Source organism: Hyla sarda, chromosome 6 (assembly GCF_029499605.1).
Source record: "Hyla sarda isolate aHylSar1 chromosome 6, aHylSar1.hap1, whole genome shotgun sequence".
Classification (NCBI taxonomy): domain Eukaryota; kingdom Metazoa; phylum Chordata; class Amphibia; order Anura; family Hylidae; genus Hyla; species Hyla sarda.
In genome coordinates this window covers 81,874,265-81,901,662 of record NC_079194.1, presented here as the reverse complement: position 1 = coordinate 81,901,662, position 27,398 = coordinate 81,874,265, and the positions used below count along the sequence as shown (strand labels likewise).

Genomic DNA, 27,398 nt, shown 5'->3' with positions numbered 1-27,398 from the left:
TGTCGCATCCTTTGTGGTTTCGGTGAATGACAGACTGATAAAAATCGCGTATGTGGAAATGTGACTGCGCGCAGCTTTGCCGAGGAAATATTTACCGTGTGGTAGTGTAGTGTTGAGTGCACAGTGTCAGTGTGCTGGGATGTAGTAGATGTGGATTGTGCTGGTCCTGGGCTTATACTCGTCTCTTTCCTGTTGACATCAGGTGGAGGTGGCTCCCCCCGTCCTGTCAGGAGGTGAGACGTTGCTGTGACTACGACTGACTCCTCAGATGTGGAATGTCTCCTGACCTGTCGCGGCTCAGAACTGCAGGACGCTGCCGGTGGTGATAGGTAAGCTGCTGTCTTCTGTTCCTCTTTATGCACAGCACATGTGGTGTAAGAGAACCTGCGCAAATATTACAGCGAAGAACGTGGTGGATTGTTGGCCATCATTGTAGTTTTTTAATGGGACAGGCATGGGTGGTAAAAACAGGTTTTGCAACAGGATGAGACACAATATAATTCAAGGTAAAGGATGGAGTTTGTCTGCAGCCCCCAACAAAGTGTTTACTATTGGTAATTCCTTTTTATAAGAAGCAACTGCACCACATGAAGTGTCCATTACACTTAGGGGGAGATTTATCAAAACCTGTCCAGAGGAAAAGTTGCGCAGTTACCCATAGCAACCAATCAGATCGCTTCTTTCATTTTTGAAAAGGCATCTGAGAAAGGAAAGAAGCCATCTGGTTGCTATGGACAACTCGCCAACTTTTCCTCTCGACAAGTTTTGATAAATCTCCCCCTTAGGGTCTATTCACACGGCAGAATTTCCGCTTGTGCGATTCCACCTCAAATTAAAGCCCATAGACTTCTATGGGATTCCGCACTCCCATTCACACTTCTGAATTTCCGCAAGCGGAAATTCAGAAGTGTGAATGGGAGTGCGGAATCCCATAGAAGTCTATGGGCTTTAATTTGAGGCGGAATTCCGCTAGTGGAAATTCTGTCCTGTGAATAGACCCTTAGGGTATGTTCACACTGAGGAATTCAAGGGGAAATTTCCTCATGTAATTCTGCTAGCTTTTTTTCAGCTTGAAATTATTCAGTAATTGATTTTCCGTTCACTTCAGTGTATTTTCTGCTTCTCAGTTCACACTGAGTAAATTCTGCTACCTGAACTCAGTTCCGCTTGAAGAAAGAACTTGTTCGTTCCTCAAGCGAAATCCGCAAGCAGAATTCAATAGAAGTCAATGGTAAAAAAATTTATAAAAATTCTGCCCGACTTCATTTTCAAGCGGAATTCAGAAAAGTAGAATTAAATAGCCGCAAATTCCGCTCAAATTCCGGTTGAATTCCACTTGATGGATAAAATGACAGAAGGCTACAATATCCTGACTGAAATTATTCCTCAGTGTGAACATAGCCTTAGTCAGCTAAATGTACATTTAGCAATCAGACCTTTTTCTTGTTCTTCACATACGCAAGAACGTTCAGCTTGGCCAATTGTTTTCAATGGAGAGATGAGTGTTAACCCATGCTTTATCCTTTATCTTTTGGGGAAGAATCAGGAGGCCAACTTACACATTAGACCAGTGTGCCTCCAGCTGTTGAAAACAACAACTGGTGTAGCTGACCTTTTGACTAATGCGTTTATGGACTGAAGTGTTTTTTTAACGACTTGATTATTATTATTTTTTCTCTTTTCCCATCTTTTATGTATATTTCGGCAGTTGATAAATCTGGGGTCTCGCTGTTTTTTTTTTATCCTTCGCCCTTTTGTTAGTAAATGGAGTATTTTATAAGATTCTATGCATGAAGCAGGATGTGTTCAGGTGCCTAGAGCAGTCTGAGGAGGATTAGAGAGTGGACAAACTTCTAGTGTGTTCTGTGGCTGGACCCCCTCAGTCTTCGCTGTAGGGAGAAGCATAGAATAGATGTATAAGGGGCAATTGTCCAGTGTTTTGTTGGATGCTTGTAAAAATTCCTGAAGGTTTTATTTTTTATTTTATTTTTATGGGCAATAAATAATAAAACACAAAACTCTTAAAGGCGCACTGGGGCGGTGTCGAAGGTCAAAATTCCACTTTACTACATTGCTGCCTTAGGAATCTATAACATGGACCATGCACACTCTAGACAAGGGCCTATTTCAGAAATCGGCGCCTGTTTAGTGAGCCTATTGCAAGACACGATTAAAACCACTTAGTGACGCAGGACGTATATTTACGTCCTGCACCGGCTCCCGTGATATAACATGGGGTCACGGGGTGGCCCCGCGTCATATCTGGTCGGTCCCGGCTGGGACCTGTGACTAATACCGGAGATCACTGATCGCGGTGATTCCCGGTATTAACCCTTCAGATGCGGGAGTCTGGGGTGAAAGTGAAACCTTCCCGGCAGCTCAGTTGGGCTGATCAAGCCCACCGCTGTGTCCAGATCAGCTGTATGGACACGAGGAGGGTCCCTACCTGCTTCCTCGCTGTCCGATCGCCGAATGACTGCTTTATGCCTGAGATCCAGCCAGGAGCAGTCGAGCGGCGATAACACTGATCAATGCCATGGTATTGCATAGCAGGGATCAGTGTAGGAAATCGGTGTGTGCGCGCAATGTTATAGTCCCCTATGGGGGCTATAACATTGCAAAAAAAAAAAGAGTGAAAATAAGTGTGAATAAATGTGATTTAGCCCCTTTCCTAATAAGTCTGAATCACCCCCCTTTTTCCCATAAAAAAAAAAACTATGCAAATAAATATAAACGTATGCGTTATCGCCGTGTGCGTAAATGTCCGAACGATAGAAATCATTAGGATGACGTTTTATAAAGTGGGAGTACTCCTTTAATGTAAGATTATTTTTTGGTTTCACAAAACATTTTTTTGGGGCGAGTTTCACCAACGCTGTATGCAAATCAAGTCTCTGCAATGTTTTTAAGTGTTTTTTGCATATAAAATGGACTTATTACATTCCAAGATATGTGCTGTACTCTATTTTATGACTGTGGGAAGAAACCATTGACAGTGTTTTCCCATTGAATTCAATGGGGGGGGGGGGGGGGGGGCAAAGACATCTTCTATGGTGTAAAAATGATGCCTTTTATAATACGAAGCCATGTGATCCTGATTAGGACAGAGGGGGTTTAGTAAGCCTGAACTAAGACGTTATTCACATATGGCAGTAGGGTACACTTGTAGGTCAGAACCGTCTGGATCCTGAACACGGGGGAAACATAATGCATGAAGCTGGGGTAAGGTCACACAGGGCAGATTTCATGCAGACGTTTCTGCAACTGAAAATAATTTTAATTTTTTTTTTTTTTTTTTTTTTTTTCGTTCATCTGAACGGGAATATTTTGGTTGGGAAGGGAGGTGTCACCCTTTTTGAAACCAAAAAAAGTGGATGCAAAGTGAGAATGCAAAATACTGATATCTGCATGTGTGAATAAGACCTTAGTCCAACAGTAGTTAAGAATAGTACTTGGGAATCTTGTCTGTCTGAATGGACTCCAAAAGGTCAAAATGGTGTGCACGGATCTAATAGTGTGCATAGTGCAGTGTTTTCCAGCCAATGTGCCTCCAGCTGTTGCAGAACTACAACTCCTGGCGTGCCTGCACATCCAAAGGCATTGTTTTCCAACAGGGGTGTCTACACCTGTTGCAAAACTACAACTCCCAGCATGCCCGGACAGCCCTTGGCTGTCCGGGCATGCTGGGAGTTGTAGTTTTGCAACAGCTGGAGGCACATTGGTTGGGAAACGCTGACCTTGATAAATGTGAATTGCTTCAGCTCCTCCATTGTTAAGATCCCTGGTAACCACAGTTACACAGACATCGGTATGACAGACAATGGGAAGGTGATGGCTGGATGACGCATAGCTATACCTTGTTACATATGTCTCCAAACATGTCAGTGTATTGTGGCGTTATCTGCTGTGTTAGAAACAAAGGACACAATGTCTCATAGCAACCGCTCCAGCCTTATTGTATTCTGCGATATTACTTCCTGCCAACTCCTCCTGGATGATGCCATATGGTTTTATCTGATAAAGTAAAACTCCGACGGCTTTATCTCCTGTGTGTGTGTGTGTGTGTGTGTGTGTGTGTGTGTGTGTGTGTGATTTTTTTTATTTTGCAAACCTGCTATCTGTGTGCAGAATGTATTCTGATCTTCGCTCTCGGTGTTACATGTATTAAAGCATTTTTTCTATCTATGGCTGTTGGTAACGGATCAGTGGGATCAAACACTTGGCAAACAGTGCTGTACATTGTGTAGTGGCCGTGCAGGGGTACTGCACCTTAGCTCTCATTTAAATGCCCTGATTATATTGGAACTGCTCCAGTTGTAAAATAATGTTTATGGTCATACCATGTGTATGCACTCCATCAAATATATAAGTATCTATGGACTTCTGTGGACTAGATATATCCTGCAGGAAAGAAAAGTATACAGCACTCAATTATTTTTATTTTTCTAAAAGTCAATGGATGGTGTGTGTGTGTAACTTTTTTTTATTACATACTGCTATGTATGTTGTTGGATGTACACTGTTCAAAAAAATAAAGGGAACACTTAAACAACACAATGTGACTCCAAGTCAATCCCACTTCTGTGAAATCACACTGTCCACTCAGGAAGCAACACTGATTGACAATCAATTTCACATGCTGTTGTGCAAATGGAACAGACAACAGGTAGAAATTATAGGCAATTAGCAAGACACCCCCCAATAAAGGAGTGGTTCTGCAGGTCACAGACCACTTCTCAGTTCTTATGCTTCCTGGCTGATGTTTTGGTCACATTGGAATGCTGGCAGTGCTTTCACTCTAGTGGTAGCATGAGATGGGGTCTACAACCCACACAAGTGGATCGGGTAGTGCAGCTCATCCAGGATGGCACATCAATGTGAGCTGTGGCAAGAAGGTTTGCTGTGTCTGTCAGCATAGTGTCCAGAGCATGGAGGCACTACCAGGAGACAGGCCAGTACATCAGAAGATGTGGAGGAGGCCATAGGAGGGCAACAACCCAGCAGCAGGACCGCTACCTTCCCTTTGTGCAAGGAGGAGCACTGCCAGAGCCCTGCAAAATTACCTCCAGCAGGCCACAAATATGCATGTGTCCACTCAAACGGTCAGAAACAGACTCCACGAGGGTGGTATGAGGGCCCAACATCCACAGGTGGGGGTTGTGCTTACAGCCCAACACTGTGCAGGATGTTTGGCATTTGCCAGAGAGCACCAAGATTGGCAAATTCACCACTGGCGCCCTGTGCTCTTCACAGATGAGAGCAGGTTCAAACTGAGCACATGTGACATACGTGACAGAGTCTGGAGACGCCGTGGAAAATGTTCTGTTGCCTGCAATGTCCTCGAGCATGACCGGTTTGGAGGTGGGTAAGTAATGGTATGGGGTGGCATTTCTTTGGGGGGCCGCACAGCCCTCCATGTGCTTGTCAGAGGTAGTCTGCCTGCCTTTACAGGGGTGTGGGAATTTGAAAAAAAAAAACTACTTGTCCAAGGGACTAAAGCGGAACACAATCTACTTGTCCCTCAAGAAAATCCACTTATCCTAGTAGATGAAATAATTTCAACCACAATAGTACTATTAGCGGTGGGAGAGCTGTAGCTCCTTTTACACCCGAGGCAGGGGGGGGGGGGAAGAGGACGTCTGTGCACAGCTCCTTCACCTCCATAATGACTGCTGTGTGTGAGGAGGACAGACTGCACTGCACGGGGAGGATTTCTGTGTGTGAAGGAGGACAGACTGGGGCACGGGGTGGGTCCTCTGAGCAGCAGCTACTGAAATCAGCTGGCGGGCACCGCCGCCCCCTCCATACACTCTGAGCGCCGGTGTGAGGTGAGATTTCCGAAGTCTGTCTGCCCCTGCTAGCCTGATACAGGGCTAAATCTATGAAAAATTTACCTGCCCGGCGCCCAAAACTACTTGTCCCGGGCGTCGGGCAATAGGATTCCCACATCCATGCTTTAGGTACCGAGATGAGATCCTCAGACCCCTTGTGAGACCATATGCTGGTGCGGTTTGCCCTGGGTTCCTCCTAATGCAAGACAATGCTAGACCTCATGTGGTTGGAGTGAGGAAGGCATTGATGCTATGGACTAGTCCGTCCGTTCCCCAGACCTGAATCCGATTGAGCACATCTGGGACATCATGTCTCGCTCCATTCTCAAATGCCACATTGCACCACAGACTGTCCAGGAGTTGGCGGATGCTTTAGTCCAGGTCTGGGAGGACATTCCTCAGGAGACCATCCGCCACCTCATCAGGAGCATGCTCAGGCATTGTAGGGAGGTCATACAGGCATGTGGAGGCCACACACACTACTGAGCCACATTATGACTTGCTTTAAGGACATTACATCACAGTAGGATCAGCCTGTAGTGCGGTTTTCCACTTTGATTTTGAGTGTGAGACCATATCCAGACCTCCATGGGTTGATAAATTTGATTTCCATTGATAATTTTTGTGTGATTTTGTTGTCAGCACATTCATCTATGTAAAGACAAAAGTATTTCATACGATCAGTTCATTCAGATCTAGATGTTATCTTTATTTTTTGAGCAGTGTACTTTTAGCACATATGTCAGATTTTCCTGGCATATGCACCAGACTTTCCATGAACAGAGCATAGATTCCTTTTTGTCTCTGTTCAGACTGAATTTACCAGCAGAATTCCCTAAATGTATAGTAAAATGCCACCGACTGAGCATTTTTATACAGTCGGTACACATAATAGAAATTTTTGTTAATATTATGAAATATTTATAATAATGGTTTGGTCTCTTAGTGACTACTAAGTTATCCTGGCATGTACACCAAATGTGCTCGGGAAACTTGGTGTGAACAGAGCTAAAGTCGTCTTTTTGACTTTACATGTTGAATATTCTGTTGAGGGTGCATTCTTTCCTACAGTATCCTGCACATATCTGAAGCTGCAGCTTTTAACATAAACTTAATGACTGAACACAGCATAAAATCTGCAGCTTCAAACCTGCGTATCAAATGTACAGGATACTGTACGTGTGACTACACTCTAAAGTGCCCCTGTCATTTCAAAGAGACATGAGGAGATTTATTAAAACCTGTCCAGAGGAGAAGTTACGGAGTTGCCCATACAACCAATCATATTGCATCTTTCATTTTTAAAAAGGTCTCTGAAAATGAAAGAAGCGATCTGATTGGTTGCTATGGTCAACTCGGCAACTTTTCCTTTGGACAGGTTTTGATAAATCTCCCTCATAAAGTTTTGGCGTTTCCCATCAAGCAGTGGAACGAGCAGGATGAAGCAGGCGTCACTCCCTCGGCTTAGTTATCTCGGTCCTGTGGCTCCAAAGACTTACTGCGTGCATCTCCCTGCTTGTTCCGAGACCCCGACTGATCAAAACTTTTTAAAATTATTTGGACACTATATTCACACATACCATATCTGCTTCAGGTTTTAAACTGTGCAACCATTTTATATTGATGTACTTGCATCAATGACTAAGGGCTCTGTGATGCTCTTGCAACACATTACTGTTTTAAGAGAAACCTGGTTTGCGCTGGACTTTTTTATTCATTTTTTTTTTTTATTCCAATATTGATTTACTTGCATCAAACCCTCAGCAGTTGCTGTGAATGTACCCCATAGGGCAGTGTTTCCCACCCAGTGTGTCTCCAGCTGTTGCAAAACTAAAGCTCCCAGCATGTCTGGCTATGCTAGAAGTTGTAATAGTTTTGCAACAGCTGAAGGCACCCTTATTGGGAAACGCTGCCTAAGAGTATGTTCACACGTACAAAATCTGCTGCAGGTTTTATGCTGGTAAATCGATAACCTGCAGCATCAAATCTGCAGATCATGTACATGTACTGTTAAAGGAGAAGTAAGTTAATGGTGATTCGAATCTTATAATAAACCTATTTTTAAGAACTTCCCTTTTGAGATATTTAAAAAAAAAAAAAAAAATGATATATACTGTAGATTTATCAATTCTCTTTTTCACTTTGCTCGGGGCAGTCACCCTCTTTGTTTCTTTTTCACTACTAGTTCTAGCCTTTTTGCATTTATTTGCATAGTAAAATTTGGTTATTGCAGCGTCGTTGGGAGCGGACCGGTGCTGGAGGGGGAGATTTTGCCGGTCATCAGTTACATTCATCTGCCGGCAGGACGTCCTTCTGGGTTTTCTTGCTCCTTTTCTCCTTTATCTCCTCTTCTGATTGTTTTCCTTTTGAACCATCGGGACTGAAACAAAGGAATTCAAAATGGAATTTAAAGGGGTACTCCGGTGGAATTAAAATTTTTTTTTTTTTTTTTATGAACTGGAGCCAGAAAATGACAGATTTGTAAAAGACTTATATTAAAAAATCTTTACCCTTCCAGTACTCATTAGCAGCTGTATACTACAGAGGAAATTTTCTTTGAGTTTCTTTTTTGTCCACAGTGCTCTCTGCTGACACCTGATGCCCGTATCAGGCACTGTCCAGAGCAAGAAAAAATCTCCATAGCAAACCCATGCTGCTCTGGACAGTTCCTGACACAGAAAGAGGTGTCGGCAGAGGGCAAAAAAGAAACTGAAAATGAAAAGAATTTCCTCTGTAGTATACAGCTGCTAATAATCACTGGAAGGGTAAAGATTTTTTTTTTAATATAAGTCATTTACAAATTTGTTTAACTTTCTGGTGCCAGTTCATTAAAAAAAGGGGTACTCCTCTTTAATTTGTTTTATAATCAACTGGTGCAAGAACACTAAAGAACTACCCAACTTCCTCTGAAGCATACAGCAGCTAAGTACTGAAAGGGTTTAAATTTTTATTAGCAGTAATTTACAAATCTGTTTTAACTTTCTGACACAAGTTGATTTGAAAACAATACCCCCCCCCCCCCCAATCTGTGGTACCCCTTTAAAAGCGCACTGTTAGGAAAGGTTTATACCTGTTCAGTGCTGCATCATATGATCAGGGATGATATAAACAATTCAAAACATTTTTTTTTAGTTGTATACAAAAAAAACTAAGCATGACTCCACATGGTAATGACTATATTTAAAGCAAGATGACTTTCTCCCAAGTGAAGCTCTCCTGCTGTCTCCTCGTATTAGGCTGTTTAGTCATTGCACATAATCTGAGCTGGTCTTTGGGGAGTATAACATGAAGGACTTGTCACGTGGCAGCGTGGTTGGTCACCGTATGAAGGGCGGCTGATGGGATTAAGTGCATGTCTCGAAAGCCGTGTTACTTCTGGTCAGACGGATGGCGACCATTTGACATAACAGGTGGGGAGCTGGCTCTTCGTGCTGCGGGCTCTCTGAGGTGTAAGTGATGTCCTGTGATGCTGCAGACGTTCCTTCTATGGGCCGGGGTATCCTTTAGGTGTTTTACATTATCAGATTGATTGCATCTTGCAAATAAATAGCAGTAACCTATTGTATTTTGGGGCCTTGCCGACGGGAAATAGCTTTTATAGTTTGTAGCTTTAGTTTTATATTGTGTATTAAGTGATGTAAAGTTTGTACAAATTAGTTGAAATTGTGGGAATCTGGTGTTTTTTGTGTCCTTGTTGAGTTATCCATCTGTCTGAGGTACTTTTTTACTTATTTTTGCTTTTAAAATTTTTTTTTCTCTAGATACTTTTTAGTGGTTTCCAATCTGTGAGCCACCAGATGTTGCCAAACTACAACTCCCAGCATGCCTGGACAGCCAACGGCATCTGGAGGTGCACAATTTAGAGACCAATGGTCCATAGATTATAATTGATCTGGCAATAAAACTGATACGGTTCAAAATTGAGCCCTCGAGTCACTTTCTCACTTGATCCGTTTCATTCAAATGAATGGGTTGTATTACAGGACCGGCAGGGATACTGCAGCAGCTGCCATCTCTGCTAAGGGTGCATTCATATCACGATTTTGCTATACTGTTTTGTATAGGAAAACCTTATAAAACCGTATGGCAAACCATATACATAGACTTCCCATGTAAAAATGTATGGAATAAGATGCATCCAGGTGTGTGTGTGTGTGTATTTTTTTTTTCCTGTACACAACTGCAGTCTACTACGGTTTTGTGTCCTTTTTTTTAAAAACCGTACATGTTTTTAACATTGAAGTCAGTGAAAAACGGAAGTGTCTACAGTGCCATACGGTTCTTGTGATACATTTTTATTTTTTTCCATGTACATAGCAAACCACACCTACTTTCCTTGGAATTTCAATAACATAACTGGAACTTTATTGCACTAAAGTGTTAACCAAAAAGTTTCTTTTTTACTTATAATTTATTTAAATTTTTTTTTATTACAAAAACTGATGCAACCAGACATCAAAATGTTTAAACCACAGCCGATTTTAAAACCATATGCACTTTCAATTCAGAGCACACGTTCTGCATAGGTTGCATGCTTTGTCTGTATACAGTTCACATGATTTACCTATTACACCTTGTGTATATACTCCATTCGTCGCTGTGCAGAATTTCATGTAGTCTAAGCCCTGTGTAATGGATCAAGGCCTGTTCATTAGGCTAGATCCCTAAGTTGGGAGATAAGCGGATCAGGACAGAAGCTGGATATGGTAACAAGCTGCTCTAAGTGTGAGACCGTCTCCGCTTCCTCGTGTGATCTTTTGAAGTGACATTTCATGGCTGTATAATGCAGTTGAAGGACAGCGGTTCTTGTCATTCAGGATTTGTTGTGTTTCCCAGGTAGCACTCTCTCCCCCCCCCCCCCCCCCCTCACTGTGTATGGAAGCGCGTCCTCACAGCCGTACTAATGCAATAGTTTTACAAATAGTGTTTTGGTTTGTTGCCTGAGGTGTCAGATATACGCTTGAGCAGGTGAGGCCCCGCCTCTTTGACTCTTGTCTGAGAAATAAGAAAGGCAGAATCAGTCTGTCACTTAGTGCCTCTAATTTTCTTATAGCCCGGTTAGGAGCTCTACCGTTAGCTCCTACTGAACAAGCATATACAAAATTCCAGAGCATCAAACGACACTGCTGTAGCAGGGGTATATTTAGCAAACACAAGGATAAACTCACGTTTCCTATGATTTCTTGACCATCTGGTCGTTCATTTATTTGTATTTAAAAAAAAAAAAAAAAGGATTAAAGGCATACACAAATTCACAGCCGAAGCACCTCCACACATCAGAGTCAGGATCTGACGAGTGACGTTTCGGGTTCCACCCCCTTACTCATGCGTAATGAGCATGAGTAAGGGTGTTGACCCCGAAATGTCGCGCGTCAGATCCTGACTCTGTGTGGAGGTGCTTCGGCCGTGAATGTGTGTGTGCCGTTGAATCCTCTGAATTTTTTGAAATACAAATTAAAAAAATACCGGATGATCAAGGAACCGTAGTGTTAATAGGAACCGTGAGTGTTTATCCTTGTGTTTACTAAACAAGAAAGGCAGCCAAGAAGGGTACAGTGTGCTTTTATACCGGAAAAGATAGGTGCGAATGGTATCTGAAGCTTTTGGCAGCAAATACAGCTGACAGGTTCCCTTTAATTTACCCATTGCAATAAATGTATTACTTATTATTTTTTATAAATACTAATATATAGGCCCAGATTTATCAAACTGTGTGAGAGAAAAAGTGGTGGGATTTTCCCACAGCAACCAATCACAGCTCAGCTTTCATTTTACCAGAGCTCCTTAGCTGAGCTGTGATTGGTTGCTGTGGGAAAATCTCTCCACTTTTTCTCTCACACATTTTGATAAATCTGAGCCTTAATGTATTGGTGCAATTTACGAAGCAGTTAAAAGTTTGGCCCTGACTACTCCCTATACCAGTGTTTTGCAAATAGTGTGCCTCCAGCTGTTGCAGAACTACAACTCCCAGCATGCCCGAACAGCCGTTGGCTATCTGGACATGCTGGGAGTTGTAGTTTTGAAAACACTGACCCTTACCACATAACACATTTCCATGTTAGGCTATGTATACACGGCAGAATGCCCATGCGCAGTTCTGCATGAATCTTCCGCAGATGTTTCTGCCACAAAAATCCTGATTCCTGCAGTATTCTTTCTGCGGAATCCACTCGGAAATGCATCGCCGTCTAGAACATGGCGCTGGCATATTCTGCCAGTACCAGCGCTCCTGCTGTAAGTGGAATCTCCGCACAGAGATTTTCCATCTGGACATTTGCCCACGTGAACATAGCCATAGGCCGATTTCACTGCAATGAACAGAGGGGGGGTTCAGCTGCAGTATAACCAGGCATGGCCACTAGGCAATAAATGGCCTAAAGGATAGGGCATCAATATTTAGAATTGGAAAATTTAAATGTGCATAGCAGAAGAGTCATTTACTTTTACATTTTTTATTTTTTTTATTCCAGGTTACCGGGAAATCAAGGGCAACAGTTTTTCAGATAAATGACACACATTGGTAATTCGGCATCAACCGGGCAATTGTTTGCTTAATAATTGCATTATAGTAGATCCTCAGAGTAGAATATTAATAGTATTCAGTGGTTGTAAGTTTTGTTGATTTTTAGCTCTTTTGTTTGCCTACTTGTCAGCTCTGACTACACCCACCTATCATCTCTGTACAAGCTTTTCCCTTGTGAGCCCACTGCTTTATAATAATACTGTAATTCGATGCTGTGCAGCCGTTTCCTTGGAGAACGTGGCTCTTTGTCGATACTCATACGGTACGGTCATATGCTTGAGACTCATCCACTGTAGTCATGGGGAGCATCCACTCAGTCTTGTCTAATACCGTATATACTCGAGTATAAGCCGACCCAAATATAAGCCGAGGCCCCTAATTTTACCCCAAAATCCCAGGAAAAGTTATTGACTCAAGTAGAAGCCTAGGGTGGGAAATACATCATCCCCCAGACCCCCGTCATTAACACCCTCATAATCCTCACCCTGTCATCATCCCCCCTTCATCATCACCGCCTGTCATCATCCCCTTGTCATCATCCCACACCCCCCTTGTCATAATCCCACCCCCCCCCCCCTTCATCATCCCCTTGTCTTCATCATCCCACACCCCCCCTTCATCATCCCCTTGTCGTCATCATCCCACACCCCCCCTTCATCATCCCCTTGTCATCATCACCACGTCATCAGCCCCCCCCCCTTTCATCATGCCGCTTGTCAATGTCTGATAGTGGTCTTCAATCTGCGGACCTCCAGAGGTTTCAAAACTACAACTCTCAGCAAGCCCGGGCAGCCATCGGCTGTCCGGGCTTGCTGGGAGTTTTAGTTTTGAAACCTACAACTCCCAGGTTCTTCAACCTGCGGCCTTCGACATCATCCAGCCCCCCCTCTCGCCCCCTTTAGTTCTGTACTCACCTCCGCTCGGTGGGACGTTAGGGTGCGCTGGTCCGGTGCTGAGTGGGGAGGTCGTCCGTTGGGATAGTGTTTCCGGGCTGCCATCTTCACCGGGGGGCTTCTTCTTCGGGCCCGGAATAGAGGCATTGCCTTGACGACGATGCAGAGGGACGTTGGTAATGAACGTCCCTCTGCATTGCCATCAAGGCAACGTGACTATTCCGGGCCCGAAGCGCGGAGAAGAGGCCCCCCGGTGAAGATGGCAGCCCGGAAACACTATCCCAACGGACGACCTCCCCACGCACCCTAACGTCCCGCCGAGCGGAGGGGAGTACCGAACTAAAGGGGGTGAGGGGAGGGGGGGCTGGATGATGTCGAAGGCCGCAGTGGTCTGCCCGGGCTTGCTGAGAGTTGTAGTCTTGAAACATCTGGATGTCCACAGGTTGAAGACCACTGAGAGCGGAGAGTTCACTCGAGTATAAGCAGAGGGGGGTGTTTTCAGCACGAAAAATCGTGCTGAAAAAACTCTGCTTATACACGAGTATATACGGTATAACATTTTTTTTTTTTTTTTTTTTTTTATGGTACAGTGTTTGGCTTGCCATTTAAGCTTAAAGGAGAAGACTTGTGGTGAAAAACTTATCTCCTATCTGCAGGATGGGGGATAGCTTTTGGGTCGCGATCTCCTGTTTGGGCCCAGACTCTCCCTCAGAGGAGCACCCCTGAAGCGTACGTTATCACACCCCCTCCATAAAGCTTTATGGAAGAGACGAAAATAGCCAAACCGCTCCCCAACAGATAAAAGGAGAGTGCGTGGCAGCTCCTGCTTCGTGCAGAGGTCGTGATGTGCCGAACCCGGGGAGAGCCAGGGCTCTGTACAGAAGATCTTTTGCGAGTAGTCTGTCCGCTGGGCCCCCCAATCTAAAATGTATCCCCTATCCTCTGGAGCGGGGATACGTTTTTCACAGCAAGACTTCTCCTTTAAAGGAGAACCTAACTTTATAACTTTGTAAATGGCCGTCAGCTGAGAGACTTATCACTTTCTTTTGTCCTTTTCAGCTATCAGTCCATGTCCGCAGCTCTGAGCATCATATAGAGCTGACTGATTCCCTTTAAGGGTACGTTCCCACATGGCGTATACGCAGCATATTTTATGCTGCGCAAAATCTGCAGCAGCAGCTGGAAATACACTGCATATCCCTCTCACCATACACACAAGGCTTTCCGGCAGCAGCCCTATGTGTGCCGTGAGTTTTGGAGGCGGGGCCGAGGGCCGGCGTGACTGTGTGTGACACGTGGCTCCGGCTCCACAACTCACTACACACATAGGGCTGCCTTCGGAAAGCCTTGTGTGTATGGTGAGAGAGGGATATGCAGTGTATTTCCAACTGCTGGTGCAGATTTAGCTCAGCATGAAATACGCTGCATTTACGCCAGGTGGGAACATACCCTAAAGGGCAATACAGTTGGGCATTCGATCTTTATGTACTTGCGGTGATGACTGCCACATCTCGTGTCGGAAGGAGCCATAAGCAGGAGAATGCATAGTCTAGTTGCTTAGGCCGCAAAGCAATATCAGGGGCTTCTCCTGCTAAGGGTGGGTTCACACCACGTTTTTCAAGTGTGTTTCCCGTATACCTTTTCATCATTGAAAACATATGGGACCGTATTGAAAACCATATACATAGACAAATAATTGAAAACCGTATGCACCCGGTTGCGTACGGTTTGCTTGCAATACGGTTTTCTCCCGTACTCAAAACCATAGTTGACCACGGTTTTGTCTCCGCTTTAAAAACCTTACTGCAACCGCATAGGTTTTTTTTTTAAACATGGACGTCAATGGGAAATGCACATGTATACGGTTCCATACGGGAAACCGTATGCGTTTTTTACTTTGCACGTGCGCATTTGCATCCTGAAGTTCCCACTCATAAAAAATGGACAAAACTTTCAAAAACGTATGGTTTTTTTAAAAATAAAAACGGACTGAACAGTATGCGCTTTTAAAAACAGTATACGGTTTAAAAACGCATAAGGTTTACTTTTTCCCATACTGTTCCATCCGTTTTTTGCCATACGGTTTTCTTTAGAAAAACGGATTGAAAACAGTATGGAAAAAACGTGATGTGAATCCAGCCTAAGTCACCATCTGATGTCAGAAGCTTCTCCTGTTCAAAAGCCTAAAAATCCTTGCACAAGAGGCTGAGTGTGCGACGTCTTCCATCTGTACTGCCTGATCAGTAACATTTGTAGTACACTTTAAAGCAGCATTTCCCAACCAAACGCCCTCCAGCTTTTCCAAAACTACAACTCCCATCATGCTCAGGCATGACGTGAATTGGAGTGCTGCCACAGTTTGGGAAATGTGTTGCTCAATAACAAAACCGACTGTAAAGGGTTCCCTCTAGTGGAGGCCGCAGGTATGTTTTAAATCGGTCTATGCTGGGAGTTTGGAACTCTGTAAATCAGACCATAATAGAGATGTGTTAGGGTGCATTCACACCACGTTTTTGCAATACAGTTCTCTTATCAGGTTTTTGATGAAAAAACCCATATACGGTTTGAAAAATGATGTCCGTTTGCATCTTTTTTTTTTTTTTTTTTTTTTTTTTTTTTTTTTTTTAAAGAAACGTATACATTTTTACTTTTCACTCCATTTTGAATAAAGTTTCACTTGATTGATTGAAATTCCATGGAAAAAACACTGCAAAGTCAAAAACCGTATGGTGAAAACTGGATGGAACCGTAAGCACATACGGTTCCCATTGACTCCCATGTTTAAAAAAAAAAAAAATATATATATATATATATATATATATATATATATATATATATATATATATATATATATATATATATATATATATATATATATATATATATATATATATATATATATATATATATATATATAATATATATATTATATATATATATATATAATATATATATATAATATATATTATATATATATATATATATTATATAATATATATATTTCACCCTGACCCAAAAACGTGGTAGACTACGGTTTTGGGTACGGGTAAAAAAAACGGACAAAACCGTATAAAACGCAAAACGGACTAAACCGGATGATGCGTTTGACATACGGTTTACAATGTTAAGTCAATGCATAAGTTTTTCTATATGGTTCCATACGGTTTTTAACTTGATACTGTATACGGGAACTGTATAGCAAAAACTTGGTGTGCATGCACCCTTAAAGCCTAGGTCTCCAAACTGTGGACCTCCTCCAGCTGTTGCAAAACTAGAACTCCCAGCATGCCCGGACAGCCGTTGGCTGTCCGGGCACGCTGGGAGTTGTAGTTTTGCAACAGCAGGAGGTCCACAGTTTGGAAACCACTACTGTAAACCCTTTTAAAGAATAGGAGGAATAGATTAAAGCCGTCCCTACACATGCGATAGCATATTGGGTTAAAGGCTGTTTTTGCTATTTAGCAGTTTTAATTGCTAAAAATTAACGTATTTAAAAAAAAATAATAATAATAACACAGATTACAGCAGCATTTCAGACATATTTTTACTGCATATGCAACTGCAACACAGTGCTTTTTTTTTTTTTATTTTATTTTTTTTTAACCATAAAAATTAGTGTTAAAAGCTGGAGTGAAAAGGGATTTTCATGAAAACAGCCCTTGTTCATATTCCCATTTATGGATCACCAAACCTATAGGTAAAGGGAATCCGTTGAGAATGCAGTTTGGTCTGCAGGCATCATGTTATAAAGAAGCGGGCGCTGTGCAGGTTGATAGTTTTGTAGTAAAAGATTTGGCATAATTTGTGTTTTTATTAAAAATCTCAGCACATTTTAGATTTAGGAGTCCAGTGGGCGGGACTACTCTAATTGACGACCTTTAGGGTGCACAGAACTATATACCAAGCTGCTCAGCTCCTCTTGCTCTGTATGATGATGTCTGTAGATTAGACTGTATTTTAAAGTGTACCTGTCGTCAATGAAAACGTATTATATGTATATTTGTCATATAAATTAGTTAAATTGTATATTTTTGTCCCTGCAGCTATTGCATGTGTCTCTCTGAGGGTGCGTTTAAATGGAGTAATTCAAGAGGAATTTACTCGAGTAATTCCTCTTGAATTCTCCGCTCCAAATTAATTCACATCTCCTCTGCCCATTGACTTTAATGTTTTTTCCGCTGTCCTGTTCACACTGCGGAAATTCTGCTAGCGGAATTCCAATGCTGAATTCCGTTCCGCTTGAAGAAAGAACATGTTCATTCTTCAAGCGGAATCCGGTAGCAGAAATCAATAGAAGTCAATGGTAAAAAAAAAAAATTACGCCTGACATCATCGTTTTCACGCGCAATTTGTGCGGAAATGGCGGAAAAACACTTCACTTCTTTCTCCCCCCATTTCCGCATTTGAATTCCGCGCGAAAATAAAATTCTTTTCTGCCTGTAAATTTTTCAGTGTGAATTACTGTGTGAAGTGAGGGTGGACAAGCGGGGATCTGTGCAGTAAGAAAAAGCAGGACAGTTTGCACTGAGGCTCTATAACATGGTCCTGGCTCATACATCAGGATGATTGACAAGCCAGGAGTCTGTACAGATCCCTGCTTCTCCTGCCCTCACTTCCTGTATTTGGACTCATCACAGAGACACACAGACAATAGCTGCAGGGACAGCATTTTTTCACTCAAAAATATACATATTGTTTAACCAATGTATATTACAAATATACATATAATGGTATTATCTACATTACATAAAGTATTTGTTGACGACAGGTACACTTTTTAATATGCGATGTTCCCTATAAAATAAAATCCGGTTTATCTCATTTTAATTTTCTAATAGATGAATTTTGGATATGAGCGGAGGCTGTAGAGAAGGGATGGGGCTTTCAGTGTAATTTTTCTATCTCTTGGCAACAGGTTCAGTAAAGTCTGCTTGTTCCGCTTGCTGCTCCACAGACTTGGTAGCAGTAAAATTCCCCGGCTTCGCTAGAGATACCGGACATAGTCACCTTGATTTACAAAGAGTGGAGTGTAGATTTCTTTTTGGGTTTTAATTCCCTACAATTTCTCTTCCACGGTATTTACTAAGTTTTCCCTACATTTTGCACTTTCCCTACCATTTTATTTTTTTTATTTTTATTTTTTACACATGCTTTGATCTGTCGGGTTTTCCTCAGCTCAAATCCACCACATTATCAGTGAAAACCTTAGTAAATATGTTGGGTTTTTGTGAAAATGTCCAAGATGCCCCTTTTCGGTGACCGCCCCCTTTTCCTGATGGTCGCGCTCCTTTTTCAGATTTTCTTAGTAAAATGGAGTGTTGGGTTATTTTTCAATTGTGGTGCAAATTCTGCCGCACACAGAATTTCTGGAGCAATGCGCCAGGATCTGGCGCACATCTTGACAAAACATGTCATGTTTGCAATAGTTAAAAAGGGTCATTATATTCCTATATGTGATAAAAAAAAATTGTTACCCTTCACTGCAGAGATCAGAAAACCTAGATATAGACAAATGAGTGTTAGACTGGATGTATGATGCAGTGCAGTATGTTGGTGACGAAGTGATTATGGTCATTTTAGGTAACTTCCCTCTGTGCTCTAACCTATTTGTAAATCTCTTTATTTACCCAAAAAATTACTCCTTACCCCGGAAAAAAGTCTTAAAGTCTTGGCCTCTATGGGGGACATTTATCAATGTTTGCTTATGTATACATTTTTGTAGTTATTTAAAAAAAAAATAAATATATATATTTTTTCTTTTTCTTACGTGCGACTTATCAACTGGTTGCAGCCTGTTAATAGATTTGTTGCACTTAAAGGGGTATTCCGCCCCTAGACATCTTATCCCCTATCCAAAGGATGGGGGATAAGATGTAGGTTCGCCGCGGTCCTGCTGCTGGGGACCCCCGGGATCCCCGCTGCGGCACCGCGCTATCATTACAGCACAGAGCGAGTTCGCTCTGTGCGTAATGACGGGCGGAACGGGGGACGGAGCAGCGTGACGTCATGGCGCCGCCCCTCGTGACATCACGGCCCGTCCCCTTAATGCAAGTGACATCACGAGGGGTGGAGCCGTGACGTAACTATGCTCCGGCCCCTGTACCGCCCATCATTACGTGCAGAGCAAACTCACTCTGTGCTGTAATAGCGCGGTGCCGCAGCGGGGATCCCGGGGGTCCCCAGCAGCGGGACCGCGGCGATCTGACATCTTATCCCCTATCCTTTTGGATAGGGGATAAGATGTCTAGGGGCGGAATACCCCTTTAAGCAATTTTTTTTTTTTTGCCTTGGTAGTGGCTTTTTCGGCTCACTGTTTGGGCTGGAGTAAGTTTAAGTAGGTTTTTTCATGCAATGTGACTCTCACACTTGATAAATCTCTGACCACTGCAAGTCAAAAAATCACTTTTTTGCTTGGGTAAGCAATTTTTTTTTTTTTTTATCTTTTATTTTTTGCTTAGGGCACTGTACAATCAAAAAGTTGCACAAATAATAGTAGTGACACATGCAACTTTTTTGCGGCAATTTTAAGCAAACAAAAACCCTACTAAATTCTTTCATAAATGTCCCACTGTGTTTTGCTTTCTTGTAATGATTGCTAGGTTCAGTCTGTCTCTAGCAGCAGAGTAACCATGATGGAACACATGAGGTGGGCGTGTGGTTAGCTAATGTAATATAAAGGATGCAAAGAGAGAGCCTTGGCTGTGTGCCTGCAATCTGTGAGCCTGTCTGCCTCTTCCAGAGGATCCACACTTTGCCTGAAAGTGAAATCAATACTTCCCTCTCGTGTGACAATTCAAAATCTTCTTGGCAACTGTACTTTGTGCAAATACCAATGTTAGTACTACTGTATGTACACAGTGCAGTGCTGCCTCCTAAATATAATCTCTTCCTCTGTGTAGTCTGCAGGCTTCTCATCATAATCTGCAGTTCAGTGCTATGTGTAACCCCATCCTTGGTGCGTTTTTCTTTTTTCTTCACTTCTGCTCACATAGCTCTGTTATCTGCCTCATATGTCAACTGTAGTAGTGTTAGCAGTATAGCAGAGTAGGTGTTGTCCTGTGATTGGCCAGACAAGCAAGGGCCCTATTACACGAAATGATTAAAATGGCAAATATCGCCTTCATGTAAAACAGTTTAACACGTTCACTCATTGGCCAATCACTGTTTTATCTTGCTAAAAAGCCGCCGTACACTCCTTTTTACATAGGGATATGTGCGGTCAAGGAATTATGGCTTTTTAGTAAGTCAAAGTGAAGCTATCAGCCAATGAACAAACAACGAATGATGGCAGCCAAGTGATACAGCAATTAGGCTTCCATGTTAAAGGGGCACTCCAGTGGAATTTTTTTTTTTTCATTAAATCAACTGGTGCCAGAAAGTTAAACAGATTTGTAAATTACTTCTATTAAAAAAATCTTAATCCTTCCAGTACTTGTCAGCAGCTATATAATAAAGTTATTTACTTTTTTGAATTTCTTTTCTGTCTGTCCACGGTGCTCTCTGCTGACACCTCTGTTCATGTCAGGAACTGTCCAGAGCAGGAACAATTCCCCATAGCAAACCACTCCTGATCTGGACAGTTCCTGACATGAACAGAGGTGTCAGCAGAGAGCACCGTGGACAGACAGAAAATTCAAAAAATAAATTAACCTTCTCTGTATTATACAGCAGCTAAGTACTGGAAGCATTATGATTTTTAAATACAAGTAATTTACAAATCTGTTTAACTTTCTGGCACCAGTTGACTTAAAAAAAAAAAAAAAAAAAAAAAAAAATTCTACTGGAGTACCCCTTAACAAGTATAATGCACAGTATATGTTCCTACTGGATGTTGCCAGCGTTCCTGCATGCACACTATGCATCATATTTACACAAATGTGAAGGATCATTGACTGCTGGCTCCTCTGAGCGGCCGGGACACACATGGCTTCAGTCAGATCAGTAGTAGCTCCTGAAGCCAGAATACAAGGGCTCCCTCTATCGTGTATCTTGTGGAATTACACAATACAGTTCATGTATCTGCAATGACCTATATCAGTCCATTGAAAGGATACATTTCATGCATATTGGCTTGAAAAGATCTGCACACTTCTGATGAATTCTTCCATCAAGCTAAAATTTTAGCGCCTTTTTTGTGTTTGCAAACCCTGCGTATGACCGGATAGAGCTGCGTTTTCTTCACTGCGCTCGATTCGCCTGTATGTGAATAGACTTCAGCACACAAGCCCAAGCACACAAGTCCTGTGCACCAGAGCAGTAGGTGCTCCTTCCCTACAGTCACGTGTCCCCCACTTTCTTCCAGATTTCAGCATACGTCCTGGAGTGCTCAGTTTGTAGGAACACTGAGCCCATCTTGCACTCGGATCACTGTGCTGGAATCACGCTTTATGTACAGGTGAGTACTCTACGTTTCTGTGTATACTGCTGTAGACAGTTATGATGGTGTTTTCCCTGCAAGGAACTGTCCATGCACACATGCTCCGTTGTGGGAAGGCTACATTCACATCACGTTTGGGGCATACAGCAGCTCCACCCATTCTGTGCCCCATTCATTTTAATGAGCCCAACAGTCAGATAGTTACTAGGATCGGGACATTTTTTTATTTATTTTTTAGCCTGTATTTATTTTTTTTGCCCGACTGAAATCGCAGCATACCACTGTTTTCAGTCCAGCAACAAAACTGGATATGGTCCAAAAAATGTCAACTCTAGTCTCTAGCTGATTCTGTCGGGCACATTGAAACTAATGGGGTACGGCACAGGTCCAGTGGGGTATATGGTAGCAGCTGGTTTCCAAATTGTCCCACCGGCTGCGCTATTTCCTGAACATGATGTGAATGCAGCCTAAACATGCTTTCACATCACAGTTTTGCTGTACAGTTGCCGAATACTACTTTGTATTTGGAAGCCATACACAACCGTATTGCTTGCTGTATACGTTGACCACCCTGGCCACCTGTATAAAAACTTACACAAATAGATGTCAGGTTGTGTAAGTTTTTGTACTTTTCCTTTTTCCTGCATTTTTTTTTTCCCAGTGCACAAAACCGTAGTCTACCACAGTTTTGTCTCTCATTTTGTTTTTTTTTGTCTACAAAGGGTTTTGTCCTTTTTTTTATAAAAAAAAAAAAAAAAAGCCTTAACTGCTTTTTAACATTGTTGTCAACGCAAACCGTATTGAGCACAGTTGCATACAGTTTTGCCAGTTGTTGAGATTTATGTATCAAAAAAAGATTTAAAACAGTAAGGCAAAAGCATGATGTGAGTGCACCCTAAGGGTATGTTCACATGTACAGGATCTGCTGCATATTTTCTTTAGCTGATTTTTCTACCTATTGAAGTCAATTGGTAGCAAAACAAACAACTGCAAAATATGCAGCAAATCCTGTTCAAATGAGAAATTGAAATTGCATTGCAAGAGCTATTGACTGTAGGGATCTCGCATTCACTTTTGGGCTAAATACACACAACTTAAAATGTACTGACAGTTAATTTTTACACAGGTTTTTGTCTGCAAACTGCCAGACAAGGCTGAGAGAGAGGAAAAAGAAGCTTGTTGAGTTTTTGTGTTGATTTGGGACTAACATACACGCACACACATACACATACACACATACACATACACACATACACACACACATACACACACACACACACACACACACATACACACACACACACATACACACACACACATACACACACACACACATACACACACACATACACACACACACACACACACACACACACACACACACATACACATACACATACACACACACACACACACACACACACACACACACATACACATACACATACACACACACACACACACATACACACACACACACACGTCATTATAGTTAAAAAGAATTAGAACTAGAGTAAAGGGAAAACCCTCTAATCTTTGGGCTCGGTGGTCTCTTCCTGCATGTAAGGCACATGACTACTAAGGCCAGTGATTGGCAGGAGCGTCAGGTAAATAATGTATATGCAGGTTGTGAGAGAAAGTCTCTGCACTGCACGCTGGATGGTATGTTAACCGGGCCTTGAGGTGATGTGCTGGTGTGACACAGGGAGTTTGCGTCCCAGGGGTGCACTTAGACAAAACAGCAATGCATAAATGGAGAAAAAAAAGTAGTTAAGCTCTCACCTGTTCTGGATGCAAGAAGGCACTTTTATTCCATATTTTTAAGAGAAGCACAATGCAGGGAGGAGAGGGAAGAAATGGCGCTCCAAAGAGCTTGTGGTTGACGGTCCTGTTTCACAGGTATTCCTGCTTGGTCATGCCCCTGGGTCTCCATTTTAGTTCCTTGGACAAGTGGTGGTTTTTTATTTTTTTATTTTTTTGCTTGCCACACCTCTGTATATACAGTGGTCCCTCGAGTAAGGCTGCTTTCACACTATGTAGTACCAGTTACATAACACCCGTTATAAAATGGCGTGCGATCGCGGGCTTAAACGGCCATTAGACTTAGACTATAATGGGCGTTAGACTATAATGGGATTTTGTATGGGATTTTTCTAATAGCAGTTTTAACCCGTTATCGCCAGTTATTAATAACAGACGTTATTTTGACGGAAGATGGTAACGGGAGAAATAGTGCATGCACTCTTTCTTCCGTTCAATCGCCCGTCAATAATAATGGCCGATAATGGGTTAAAACTGCTTTTAGAAAAATCCCATAGACCTATAATGGGATTTTCTAATGTCAGTTAGGGATTTTCTAATGGCCGTTTAACCCCGTGATCGCCCGCTATTTTAGAACGAGCGTTATATAACGGGTACTTTTCATAGTGTCAAAGCAGCCTTACTTGGTTCCCAATCAACTATTTTCCGATGTACAACAGTAATAAGAAAAACTTGCGGCACTCACCAGTTCACTAAATCTTATTTTATTTAAAATTAAACCAGCAGACTGCAACAGCAGGTTTATGAGTGGGGATGTGAAAGGGGGTCAGTAAAGGAAGACTATTGTTTCAACCCCTTAGAGGTTCATAAGTGGTCATCTTTCACTCCCCCCTACCTGTAATCCTGCTGTTCGACCGTCTGCTGCTTCCTTTTTGAATAAAGAAAGACGACTTGCTGAACTGGTGAGTACTGCAAATCTTTTCATCCTATTACTGTTGTATATCAGAGACTTCCTCTACATTGCTGATCATCACCTAAAAAGTCCACCGGGTGGCATACTACATAGCGCCTAGTCTTCCAATTGCATAAGGGAGCTGCACGTTTGTGCGTGACAGATGAGCTCCGGGGTTTCATTGCCTCTGTACACACTGAAAATGATAATATGATTTATATTTTACTTTGTCAGCGATATGGTCTATGATTAGTTTAGTTCTTGTGTGATGGTCACACATGCACACTGACGCTCCATCTAAGCAGCATTGTTCATACTTGGACACCCCTCCGTTTAAACTGCTGTTATGAGGGGATCTGGTTCCCAATTGTAGTGGCCAGTGGGCTCTTAATGCTAGTACATAGATCTTCTATCCTGTGAAATGGTAATAAATGTGTTTTTTGGATAAACCCTGTTGAGTTGCCGAGTTGCTTTTAAAAAGTCTCTTATTGGTTTCAACTATATTTTGGCAGTTTTTTCCAACAGCTTTTTAAATGTCTACTGTGACGACATAGCAGCTATGGTGTCATGATTTTATTGGTTGTTTTAAGGACAATTGTAAGGAATTGTGCTATTTCTTTAGTTAGTAGGTGAACTGGATGAATAAATGGTTCTGTAATAAAAAAATTTAAAAAGCCTGGACTCGCAGTCTTTAGATGAATTTGTATTTGCTCTTCTATTCTTTTGTTTTTTTGTCACTGAAGATTTTCCATACATTTTTCATTATTTTTCTTATTATGACAACATTTAAAGGGGTTGTGTGGTTTAGCAAACCTATTTTTATTTACACTATTGGGCAATTGTAGGTTTAATGGATGGGGATCCTTTATTCGGGGTCCTTTTTTATGTTTTGGCCAAGGAGATCAGTTATGGGGACTTGTTCTGTCCTGCATTACACAGAAAACATAATTTCTCCTATGGTTGCGCTGCAGGGAAGTTTAACACTTTTCCCACAGATAGCAGCTGATCACTTTGTTTCCTTTTTGAGGTCAGTATGGATTTTGGAAAGTGGAGGACTCTTTGTAACTGTGTGCTGAACGAAGTGGCTGGTTTTTAATAGTACATGCAAATAACAAGGGATTTAGCTAAATCGCAGAATGATTTATATTCTCTTCCTGTATGTAGTACTGTAGGGTCAGGGGAATTCCTTATGTTTGGCCTGGTGTAGGTTGGTTGAGGCTGTTTAAATATATATTTTTTTTAATCCGCAATTGGCAGTAACTGATGCTGTGAATTTCAGGAAGGTTCTGTATACTACAATTATTGTTCATAAATTTGAACTCCAGTTCTGTTGTGTACCTAAATGTCTTTATAGACCAGTGTTTCCCAACCCAGTCCTCAAGGCACACCAACATTCTGGATTTTTTCAGTTACTCCATTGGAATAGAACAGGGAAAAATTAAAATCCTGGACTGTTGGTGTGCCTTGAGGACTGGGTTGGAAAACACTGTAATATAGACAATATAGAAATATGTCTGAATTGACACTATAAAATCAAAAATTATACCATTGTATGTGTACCATGTCAAGTGGGGAACTGTAGGGTTTACATGAGCAAATGGGGGGGGGGGGGGAAGGTATACTTAGCCAGCCAAGCTAGACCTACGCTGCGAAAAGTGTGTAATCTATTTTAGGGCCCGTTCACACTACAGGATTGTTCACTAAGAGCCCCCTCTGGAATTTGCGCTTAATATGCTCAGTCCAGTTCACTATGTCGTAGTGCCAGGACTCTTCCGGCACATTCCTCCAGAAGATTAAACATTTTCAATTTTCTGGCGGAATCCAATTTTGCTATGGAACTTCTGTAGTTTGGCCTGAGCAATAGAATCCCGAGAGTAAATTCTGTGGTGTGAACAGGCACAAGAGCAGAGCTCTGTATTCTAAATGTAGTTATTCTGAACATTGCAAACTTGTATTGTGAATTGCTTTGTGTTTAACTATTTTCTGTTTCATTAACTGAAATCTTTGTGTTCTTTATTGTTAGGTGTGATATAGGAGGTTACCAGGTTGGAGGAGACCATGGCAGATTGTGGCAGTGGGACAAGTGGATCTTCGACAGTGGGAGGCGTTACAAATGTCTCTTCTCTTCCTCCCGGTGATGCCCATCTAATCTCATTGATTGTTGAGCAACTTAAGAGTCGGGGCCTGTTCGACGGCTTCCGTAGGGATTGCTTGGCTGATGTTGACACAAAGCCAGCGTACCAGAACCTGCGGCAGAAAGTAGACAACTTTGTCTCCACTCATCTAGACAAGCAGGAGTGGAATGCTGGCATGAACAAAAACCAGCTCCGAAATGGGCTTAGACAAAGCGTCATTCAATCTGGAATGCTGGAAGCTGGAGTAGATAGAATTATTTCACAGGTGGTGGATCCGAAAATGAATCATATATTCCGACCGCAGATAGAAAAAGCTATACATGAATACTTGGAGTCTCAGCAGCTAGAGGAAGTAGCACCAGCCCCACCGCTGCCACCTCCTGAGCCAGAAGAACAAGACCCACCTGTGCCCTCGCAAAGTGCCTCTTAGAGGAATTCCACAGGAATCCACAACGCCAATAAGCTATGTTATAGCTACCTGTAGCGGTGTGATCAGTAGATTACATCAATTTTAAGTGCAGAACTGGAAAATGATTTGGAGACTAGAGGTCTTCACGCTAGTGGGAGAAGTCTGTAGGTGGTTTGGGATCGGTGGGTAATAGCTGATATAGGTAGGACAGGGTGGACATCGCGTTTGATGTCAAATGAACTCTTTGTAGCTGCCTAGTAATTTTTTGCATGTGGCAATATTTACTTTGGGAAATTGAGATCATGTTTTCTCTTAATGATTTGTGTTTGCCTTTGTACAATAGACTACCTAATGTATCGGTTGAATGTACAAGTGTCACCATTTCAGATCGCCAAAATGTGCTCGGCTTGTATTTGATTTTTACTTTTAATACTTGCTGCTTTGAATTTTGAATAAAGTATTTTTGTTGTTTGATGTAGGCTTACACAATGGATTTTCATTTATGACTGAAAATAAA

General features: G+C 42.1%; 2 protein-coding genes across 8 annotated transcripts in view; both read left to right on the top strand.

The window, feature by feature from the left end:
• PTPDC1 (protein tyrosine phosphatase domain containing 1) overlaps positions 1–27,398 on the top strand; it is a 155,923-nt gene that overhangs the window by 70,120 nt on the left and 58,405 nt on the right. For 4 of the 6 annotated variants that reach the window (XM_056524298.1, XM_056524297.1, XM_056524296.1 and 1 more), the window contains one exon: positions 203–329. The exons of 1 other annotated variant lie outside the window; for it this stretch is intronic. Coding sequence is in view for 1 of the 5 variants with exons in the window: in XM_056524294.1 (XP_056380269.1) it covers positions 12,339–12,351 (13 nt within the window). In the remaining 4 variants the exon portion in view is untranslated. Of the gene's footprint in view, positions 1–202; positions 330–12,301; positions 12,352–27,398 lie in introns of all 6 variants that reach the window. One more of the 6 variants, XM_056524294.1, reaches the window with a different exon arrangement.
• Positions 203–27,398, top strand: BOD1 (biorientation of chromosomes in cell division 1). Of its 2 annotated transcripts, XM_056524300.1 has the most exons (3): positions 203–329; positions 21,550–21,642; positions 26,361–27,398. In XM_056524300.1, exon 3 carries the CDS (start codon positions 26,396–26,398, stop codon positions 26,900–26,902), a length of 507 nt encoding a protein of 168 aa, XP_056380275.1. In that variant the 5' UTR covers positions 203–329; positions 21,550–21,642; positions 26,361–26,395; the 3' UTR covers positions 26,903–27,398. The 2 variants fall into 2 exon arrangements, with proteins under 2 accessions (XP_056380275.1, XP_056380276.1); XM_056524301.1 differs by lacking the exon at positions 21,550–21,642.